This window comes from Limulus polyphemus, unplaced genomic scaffold (assembly GCF_000517525.1).
Source record: "Limulus polyphemus unplaced genomic scaffold, Limulus_polyphemus-2.1.2 Scaffold1552, whole genome shotgun sequence".
NCBI classification, from domain to species: Eukaryota; Metazoa; Arthropoda; class Merostomata; order Xiphosura; family Limulidae; genus Limulus; species Limulus polyphemus.
In genome coordinates this window covers 248,300-258,354 of record NW_013667162.1, presented here as the reverse complement: position 1 = coordinate 258,354, position 10,055 = coordinate 248,300, and the positions used below count along the sequence as shown (strand labels likewise).

Sequence of the window (10,055 nt, the reverse complement as noted above, 5' to 3'; positions counted from 1 at the left end):
TCTCGTTTTAACTTTTGTAAAGATATGTCATTCTCCTACATTAATACTTTATATATATATATAGGGAGGAGGAGAGGGGTAAATGGGTGTAATTACTCCACCCCACTGAAAGAAAATTAGTATAAAATTTGATGTATCATTGAAAAAAATGCTTGCAACTATGTCGCTATCACAACAGCAGTTTTATTTGTTTTATATATAAATCTATTATTTTGTAACTTTTCAGTAGCATGTTTTTTCACAAATATTTGTTAACCATTTTTAAAAAAATTTATTGTTGATATTATAAATATTAGAATTATTACTTTATATATTATCTACCCATTGATCATGTTTGTGTATTTCTCAAATTGTAGTTAATAAATAATATTGAAGTTTATTTGGTTTACGTATGAAGTTCTTAATCGTGCCTTGCATATAACACAGGCTTTTTTGAAAATAAAATTCTGCACTCCGATGAAATTAATCTCATGACGTATTTCAAGAACACTGATAATGTGATTCCTGTTTTGAGAAACAAGAACCTGGGAAATGAGAAGCTAAATTATTTGTCTTTGATTGTTAGTAAAGTTTTGGAATCTGTTGTGAAAAATCATTTACAAAGGAATTGGAAAATTTGTCAGTATAACTTTAAGAAAGAGATTTCTTCTTTGAAAAATTGTTTTTTTAGGATGACAGCATTGCTTTCCAAGATTTTTTAATTTTTGATAGGACATGTTCATAATGTATTAATAATAAAGTTTAATACTTGATTCTATTAAAAATGCATGTATTGAGACAGCATGAGACTGAAGAGGATACACAAAAATAGTTTCTTCAATATCAGGATAGTTTGTTACATTTAATGTGGTTTTTGACTAACTGCTACACGTAGCATTGTATTCTTTTATTACTGTGCATATACTGTGCAGTAAAAGAGTCTTAGTTATTGAGCCTGTATGTGTAAATGAGTTAATGTTGAGAAGTATGAAATGATCAATTACAGTAGAGATTTCTCGTGTGTGGGAGGATGATGATATTGTGGAATGACATAGGTGTGACTGTTGTTAAAAATTAAAATCTTTTGCTGAATGTTTAGTTGTGGTGAAAAAAGAGCTCTTTTACTTTATTTATAAATACAAATTTCAAATTTAAGAACAATGATTACTGTGACCTGTACAAGATTGGTGAGGCTTGTTAAAAATATAGTGTGCAATTTTGGTTTCTTTACTTCAGGAAGAATATTAATGAGTTGGTAAGGCTGAAAAGATGGGGCTTTACAATAACATGTACATCTAAGTTCCAGGGTCAGGCTTAAAATAACTGTTCTTTGGATTACAGAAAATTTAGATGTGTTCTCATTCATTTGCAGGAAACTGGTTGGTTGGTTGTTTGGTGTTTTATGATCCAAAGCAACTAGGCTATCTGCGCCAAACAACCGGTAAAAACGGTAACAGTAACATTGTAGTAAAATGTAAAAATAAATTGAGTTAAAACCAAAATATGTTCAAAATACAGAAAAAAAATAATTAAATAGAATCAAAAAGACTAATTGTTCTTAAAATTTTTTGAATACTATAAAGTGGGACAGTGTCACCATTGCCAATGACACTGTACTTACAAAACATGGGTCTAAAATGGTGCCGCCACTCATGGTCGTAATGACGGCACGACAGTAAAATGTGGGCTATTGTGACTTAGTTTCACAAAAGCTTGCTGACACCGCAGCCAAGTCCATCTGCTCTAGAACTGTCATGCTCGTGCCAGTCCTGTATTGAAGATGCTGCTTCTCACCAGTTGGCAGTCACTTTAGGGTGAGCAACGTTATAACAAGCTTTTCCAGATCAAACCTTCTATTGCTCTATGGCCATCTTGTTTCCGTAAGGATGAGGTTGTCCTGGAAAGGCTATACATTGGTCACAGTTTTTTAACTCGTCGTTTTTTTTTATCTGATACTGACACTGGTGTAGCCGGGTAGTTGCTCGCAGGATTCCCTCTACAGTTTCTGTGTTCACTGCCAAGTTGTATGCTATTTCTCTTGCTGTGGATCATGTAGAAGCTATGTAGTACAGCAATTTTAGTATTTACACTGATTCTCTTAACTCTCTACTGGTCTTGGAATCGCTTGACGTTAGTTCTCATCAATATTCAACAGTGATTGGCCCATTTTTCTCTACCTTCTGTTTCCATCCAGTTTATCTGGATACCAGGCCACGTCGGTATTCGCAGGAACTGTGACCATTCCTTAAGTCATCTGAGGAAGGCAGATACTTGTAATTGGAAGTACCATCTTCTCTTTGCTGAACATCTTTCAAACCATCCTTCTATTCCCATTTACACAGATGGTTCGAAACTGGGTGACTCTGTAGGTTCTGCCATGGTGTGCTGTGGCTCGGCGGGATGGGCTGATCATTGGGGACAGCAATGTCATCCAATGCCCGTTCCAATCCAGCCAATTGCGCCTGTACACGAAGGCCAAAGTGAGGAATTGCAGAACGTTTGTTCTGAAAGAGCATGGCCCACTGAGAAAGAAAGACACCATCCCAGGTGGGATGCTGTTGTAAGGATCTAAACTTGGTAGCATATTGTAGAGAAAGTTGCAAACGACGGAGGAGAAGTGGGAAAAGCCCCGATGCAGAGCCGAAGTCCCAGATGGTGAATGGGGTACAGCATTTTCAAGGCCAAGGCTCTGGCAGAACGATAAACCAATAACCCAGTTTGGATCGAATCAGGGCATGATAGATCCTAAGCATAGAACATTGATCTGCTCCCCAAGAGGTGGAAGAGAGGACACGGAGGATGTTCAGAGTCCTTGTACACTTGACATGTAGCTGCTTGACGGGTGGAATGAAAGTAAGCTTACAGTCAAAGATAAGACCCAAGAACTTTGTTTCAGGGACCACACAAATAACAACATTGTTGAGACGGAGCTCGGGGTGTAGACCCTGTTGGCAGCAAAAATGCATGAAAACAGTTTTGTAAAAAGAAAACGTAAAACCATTTGCAGTGGTTCATTTCAACAAGCAATTGAGGGCAGTCTGAAGCTGCCACTCAGTAAACCTCATGTTCAATGACCGACACGAGATGTGGAAGTCGTTGACATAGACCCCATTTGCAAGAGCAAGAGGAAGGTGTGTAGCAATAATTTTGACACTGAAAAGTAAAAGGTTCTGTCCAGTAAAAGGTTCTGAATGAAAATGGGTAAATGGCCACACAACCCATAGGAGTGGAGGTCCTGCAAAATGCCATACCTCCACGAAGTGTCATTAGCCTGCTCAAGATCAAAGACCACGGAGACAAGATGTTCTCTCTTGAGGAAGGCATACCTGATTGATGTTTCATATTAAATTAGATGGTCCACGGTGGAGCGCTGTTGACAGAACCCACACTGGGTGGGCGAGAGGAGCTTGTTTGATTCGAGGAACCAAAAAAGATGAGCATTAACCATCCTCTCTAAGACCTTACAGAGATAGCTAGTCAAAGCAATTAGACAATAATTACCTTGGGATCTTTCCTAGGTTTAGAGAAAGGGAGTACAATAGCCTGGTGCAAAGCATCAGGAAAAACATGTTCCTGGCAGATCTGGTTAAAAATAATCAGATGAATAGCAAGAGAGGCAGGAGAGAGATGGCACAGCATCTCATAATGAACATCATCAGATCCAACCACTGAAGAGCAAGTTTGAGTTCCACCATTGTAAAGGGGCGATTATAGTCGTAGAGACGATCAGCTCGAAAGGAAAAAGGTGATTGCTCTGCCCAAGATTTTATGGCCATAAAGGCAAGGGAAGAAACAGAAGTGCTAGAAGCATGAGAAAATCTTTGGCCGAGAGCATCAGCAATGCTCTGGACATCAGCAACTTCCTGGCCATTGGAGAGCAAGATGAAAGAGGGATGGGAAGCATGCCTCCCAGTGACTTTCCAAATCTTGTAGAAGAGAAGCTAGTAGTGAACTCCTTTTGGCTTTAATGTCGAACCTGTTAAGCATGGGCTTGGGCTCGCTGATAAACTATGCAGTTAGAAAAAGAGGGATACCATGAGAAGGTATTCCAGGCCTGTTTTTGAGTCTTCCCTGCCTTCTGGCAGGCAGGACTCCACCATGGACGAGAGTACCATGGAAAACCTGTCGAGGAATAAAGTGAGCAGCTGCCTGAGCAATAAAGTCAGTCACTGTTACCACACAGACAATGGCAGGATCAAGTTCGAAGGGAGCAGTGGAAGAAGGCCAGTCAACCTGGTCCAACTGTAATCGTGGCACTTTGGTCGGGTGGCATTGACCACAGCCCACCTCTCTCAAAATGATAGGAAAATGATCACTGCCATGTGGGTCACTGTTGACCATCCAAGAAAAGTGAAGGGGAGCAGATCAAGAGATCAATGGCAGTAAAAGACTGACTAGGTGTATGAAAATAAGTATAAGCTCCAGTATTGAAAAGAGAAAGGTTGTGATCCAAGAGCATATGCTCTACGGAACGACCTTTCCCATCAAAATCACCACCACCCCAGAGGGGGTTGTGTCCATTAAAGTCTCCCAGGATTAAAAAGGGAGATGGCAACTGTTCAATGAGAGAATCAAGGTCCGATTGATCACAAGTCTCTCCAAGAAACAGGTAGAGAGAACAAACAGTGATGGTACAACCCAAGGAAATACGAATGGCAATGGCTTCCAAGGATGTATCGAGTGACACAGAAAAGGAAGGCACATGCTGGTCGACCTGCAATGCCACCCCTCCATGCACTCGTCCATCACACAACCTGTCATTCCAGTACAAAGAAAATTTCCAAAAGGTGACTGTATTGGTAAGTTTCAGATCAAGGCCTTAATGTCATTGATATTAGAAGGTTTTTCTTTACTAGAAGGAGGTCTGTCGATCTCCATGGATTCTGCCCTTGATTGAGTGGGCAGATCTCTGTCATCAGACTTAGAATTCAGTGACTGAGGAAGTGATTGAATGATTGTCCTGCATCTCAGGGCTAAAGAAGAAGGACCCTAGGGGACACCAGAGGCTGGTGCCATAGGAGGTGGACCCAGGCAGTCACTGGAAGGAATGGTGGGGACAGAGATTGGAGTAGACATAGACTGGTCAACTCTGTTATCCATTGACAGGAGAAGACCCCTCATTTGACGGAGGCATGAAAAGGTCTATCTGCACTCCCACCATAGTAGTGGAGCATAGTGCAGCAGCATACGTCTAAGATGGAGTAGGGAACAATAGCTTCCGAGCCTCGGGGTAATAAGTATTGTTGTTAACAGTTTGTCGTGGTTCTGTGATGTGTGCTCATTGTGGTGGAAACAATCCTGATGCCTACAAGTGTGAACTGGACCCACCCCTCTCACTTTAGATCTTGCCCTATGTGGGTGGAGGAGAAAGAGGTACAGCATTTGAAGGGCACTTGAAACATCAGAGAGGGTTGGGAATATATGGCTATACCTTACAGTTCAAATAGCCTGCCTTGATAGCAGCAGGTAAATGTGGTGATGAAAATGTCCAAATGTGAACATCCATGTGGAGATCCTTCAAACTGCTGAAACTCCTTTGCTTGAGAAACCAGCGAGGATCTCTGACTCGGGGATGTTCTTCAAGTCCCTCTCAACAATGACTCCTCTTGAGGAATTCAAAGAAGCATGGGGAGTCACCTAAATGGGTATATCCCCAACGGCCTTGGAATTTAGGAGAAGTTCACTGTGTTTAGCTGTGGATGTTTCCACCAAGATGTCTCCAGAATGGAGCTTCTTAACTGACTTTGTAAAGTAATTTACAATAAAGTTTAAAACCACACTAATGGAATGAGAGGACATTGAGAAACAATGAGAGTTGTCAGCTTGGAATTTGACCTTTTGTTGTTCAGTTGTTAGAACATGAGTTGAAACTGAGGGTTTGACCTACTATTCAAAAATGATATCTTAAGTTTATGAATTCTGATATTGTGTAACAATATTAATGACACTGATGGAAAATATTTCTGTTTGTCTTTCTGAGTTTAACTTGACAAGAAAATACTAAAAATCTTAAGTTTTCATTTTAAAATTTACGATTTTGAAAGATATTAGTTTTGGTTTATTTTGTTTTTACCTATAAAACATTCTGTCCTGAAGAAACAAATTTCTTTTTCCATGGCAAAATTTATAAATGAACACCCGACGATGTGATGTATCAAAGGGCTGTAAAACTGTATCACAAACGTGGTGCAATGGATGCCCTCTGTTTAGAGGATATTTAAATAACTAGCTTATTACTACCAGTAACAGTATCACACTTGCTGATAAGTAGTTAATTTTCTTTTGTGCAGTGGAGAAGTACATGCAATTATTACTTATTTCTTCGGCTATGATTATTTCTTTCTTATATCGTTGCTTTCAAAAAAAGTTTCTTGATGAATGTGTTAAGATTTATAGAGCTTGAACTGTGGATTTAGAAGTGGGAGGATTGTAGTTATATGCTCTGTAAGAACATACCCCATGAGAGATCATTTCACCAGGGGAATAACATAAGTGTGAACACCTGGGAAAAGGGCCTCAGTTCAATAGGTATGGTGTTTCCTATGTGTAGGTACTTTGTACTGTTTAGTGTAAAATGTGGGCAACTGAGAAATTGGTAGGAACCAACACAATGAAAGTTGAAATGATTTGAAACCTAAATTTAGAAATCTGTTTATAACCAGTTGGGCAATAGGCACTTATTATGCAAACGAATTCTATTTATCTTAAAGGCACACTACTGAATAACTTGTACAGGAGGAAAAAGTTGTTTGGTAAGGCTTGGCATGTTGCCTGAGAGGCAAGGGAAAAGCCTCATGTTTCTTGTGGTGAAACAATTTGATCATTCACTTATTGAAATTATTGACTTAACTATAGAATGCCAGTATGGGGTCAATATGACCCCATACAAATTAAACCTGTATACTAAACAAACCATGCTGGTATTTTATGGTTAATAACGCACCTGACTATACTACATGCGTAACAGTAAATGTAGTAATGTTTTGACATTTAAGTTTTTTTGTTTTTATTTTCTAATTTCCTTAGTATTGTGTTAGTCATCTGTCACCAGTGTGGTAGGTTATTTAATATTGGTAGTTACACCCCTACATTTCGTTACATAAATCCTATGACAATCTACGAAGGTTTCCATTACTTAGATTCAAGGAGGAGAGTTAGACTGAGTGGGAAGAATGTATACAGCTAAGAAACCTAAATAACTGTTAGCACTGTGTTTGAATAAACAGATCAGTAAGTAAGAAAATTATATAAAAGTAATATCTCTATGGAATTATTAGACTGCTTTTTTTTAATTTCAAGAGGAATTTTTATCTTTGTGGTTATTAAAATGATGTATGACAAGGCAGTTTATTGATGTATATCTATATATTTAATATGCTTGAATTATTTAGTACCTAAAGGTTTGTATCAATAATAGTTTTTTGAAATTAAGTAGATATCCAAAAGTGTATTGTAAGTAAATAAACATGTTTACATCTCCTAATGTGAAGCTTTGTTTTCTTGGCCTATCAGAAGCTCCTAGAAAAACAGTTGTATGTAAACATTTGCCAACTAACTCAAAGGTGGTAAACAGTTTATCCCCAAAATTGTTTTTATATACACACAAAAGAATATAATAATTTTTATTTTTACAGCTCGTGCTTTAATGGCAGCAGCAGTGGGAAAATCCACAAAATTGAGTAAAACAAAACCTGAAAAATCTAAAAATGTTGAACCACCACAGATTAGTCAAACATCAACTTCCCCTTCCCTGGTTAAGAAATTTAGTGAACTCAGCATCAAGAAAACAGAAGAACCTAAAACTAAAAAGAACTCTAAAACAAAGTAAGTTAAACACCTGAAGACATATCAAGAAGTAATTTATTACTTTTAAATGAGTCTCTTGGTTTTCAGATTCAAATAAACTGTGTATGATTCCAGAAATATTTATATTTAACTTTCTTTATAACTCTAAAGTGCAAAGAACTATATTCCAAATTGAAACTTTTACAAATGGTTACATATTTACCATGTTGCATTGTTTTGTTTTACTTGATGTCAAGATATAACCATAACAATGTTCTAATTCTTCTTTCTTTTTAATCTTAAGTTGTTGTTTAGAAACTGGTTTAACAAATGACATAGAAGTGTATAGCACATAAGTTTGTGCTTACTCTGTCCAGTAGTTATTTCAGTTTATTTGTTTGTAGTTAGCATTTTCCAATAGCTATATATATTATTTTAAAAATTAATGTGAAATTTCCACTTTTGTAGATGGAACTTCAGAACTTCTTTGGTACATTAGCTATTGTCAAACAACAGTAAATTGAAGATTCTTACATAGTAAAAGAAATAAACATTTTAGTAATAGCTAAGTAACTCTATGTGACAGTTTACTTTTTGTGCTTATTGTTTCATTTGTATTAACATATTTCCTTTCTTTGTTGTTGCTGTTGAAAAACATACCAATGGTTGGAGCTAAAAGTTTGACTTGCATTTTTAGACAACCATCTCGTGCCTGTTCATCCAGTAGCAGTAAACATGAAAATTACAAAACATTAGATGATATTGCTGCACACATTCTGAGACCAACCACCACTAAAATTGTAGTAATGGCTGGAGCTGGCATCAGTACTCCAAGTGGAATACCAGATTTTAGGTACGTAACTCCTGATTGGACAACTTTTAGTACATTGAAAGCTCAGTTTTTAAGTTTTCTTTTTTGTGTGTGTGTGCATTTTGTTTCATGTGACCAGTTTATGTGTTTTACAAGCAGAATTGGCCAATAATTCCTACAGTAAGTCCATTCCTAAGACTTCATTGACTGAATCAAGATCAGAGAAAACTACCAAGACCGAGTCAAATAAAACCTCTCTATTCAGGTGTGGTTTGTCACATTTGCCAGAACAAAGTTTGTGTTATGTGACTGAAATAATGACGTTTTTTCAGAATGCCTTACACACACATCAAAGCTGATTGAGGTTCTTGCAGCTCCATATACACTTAGTCTGTGTATTTCTACAGGAGCATACTATATGTTGCCATGTTCACGGTTTACTGAACCAGCCATCAAGACATTGGGCGAAAGCTGACTGCTACACATAGCCAAGGTTGTGGCCAGTTCCAACTCAGGCTCAACTAATTTAAACTAGCCAGAGCAACAGCATATAAACACTTTGTATTCAATGGCTAGGCAAACTGTAGTAGAAAGAAAGGGGCTCTTACCATCACAGTTCTGGTGTCTGTAGGATCCCATCTGTTGCCTTGGAAGACCTGTTGTCCTATATGGTCACTGCTCCATGACATTTTGTGGCATGAGGGATAGTGGAATTGGTGGACATATCAGTTTGTTTTTGTCAATCCTAGGTGTCATCAATGATTCTGGAACTGGTTCATAGTTGCTACTATTACCGGTTTCTTCATCTGCTCTATTGTATAGTTCAGTAAGACCACTTTAAACTTTGTTGATTTAAAAAATTCCCTTTTTTGAGAGATGAGATGTTCCCAAGATCATGCGGTGCTGTATGCATGAAATTGCTCGATAAACTTCTTGACAAGTATTTCATCACAGTAACCAGGAGACATGTTGAGAATGTTTCCTATGCAACCTCCTCAGATCGATCATACAAACAGCTAAGATTCTATGTGGCTCTTTCCTTTGGATCACTCACTTCTCCACAGGGTTAAATCATTAGTAAACTCATTGACAGCTGTGCCTCAGTCATCCTGTTGTTGTTGTTTTTGTCTAAATGCTTTAAAGTGTTGATTGCTAAACCATGTTAAACTTTTTCTTCATTACCCATTCAAGCCGTCTCAATGTGGGTTCCTTGTCATCGAAAGGGAGCTTTTTGTAATGGATGGTTTACATTTAAATAGGATAGGGGCTGATTTGTTTGCTAAGGCTATTAACTCAGCTGTAAGGAAGTTTTAAACTAGGACTAGACAGTGGTGAGGACCAGGAAAAGCTAAATGCAAAAACATTAATAAGCAAAGAAAAGTTTAGAATAGGAAATGAGTATAGAAGTAGTTATACTATTGTAATGCTAGAAGTATAAGAAATAAAATAGATGACTTTAGAGCACTGGTAGGAATGGAGG

General features: G+C 37.7%; 1 protein-coding gene across 1 annotated transcript in view; it reads left to right on the top strand.

The window, feature by feature from the left end:
• LOC106464065 (NAD-dependent protein deacetylase sirtuin-3-like) overlaps nucleotides 1-10,055 on the top strand; it is a 21,756-nt gene that overhangs the window by 3,104 nt on the left and 8,597 nt on the right. The window contains exons 2-3 of the mRNA XM_022391727.1: nucleotides 7,614-7,803; nucleotides 8,462-8,617. Coding sequence (XP_022247435.1) covers nucleotides 7,614-7,803; nucleotides 8,462-8,617 — 346 coding nt within the window. The remainder of the gene's footprint in view (nucleotides 1-7,613; nucleotides 7,804-8,461; nucleotides 8,618-10,055) is intronic.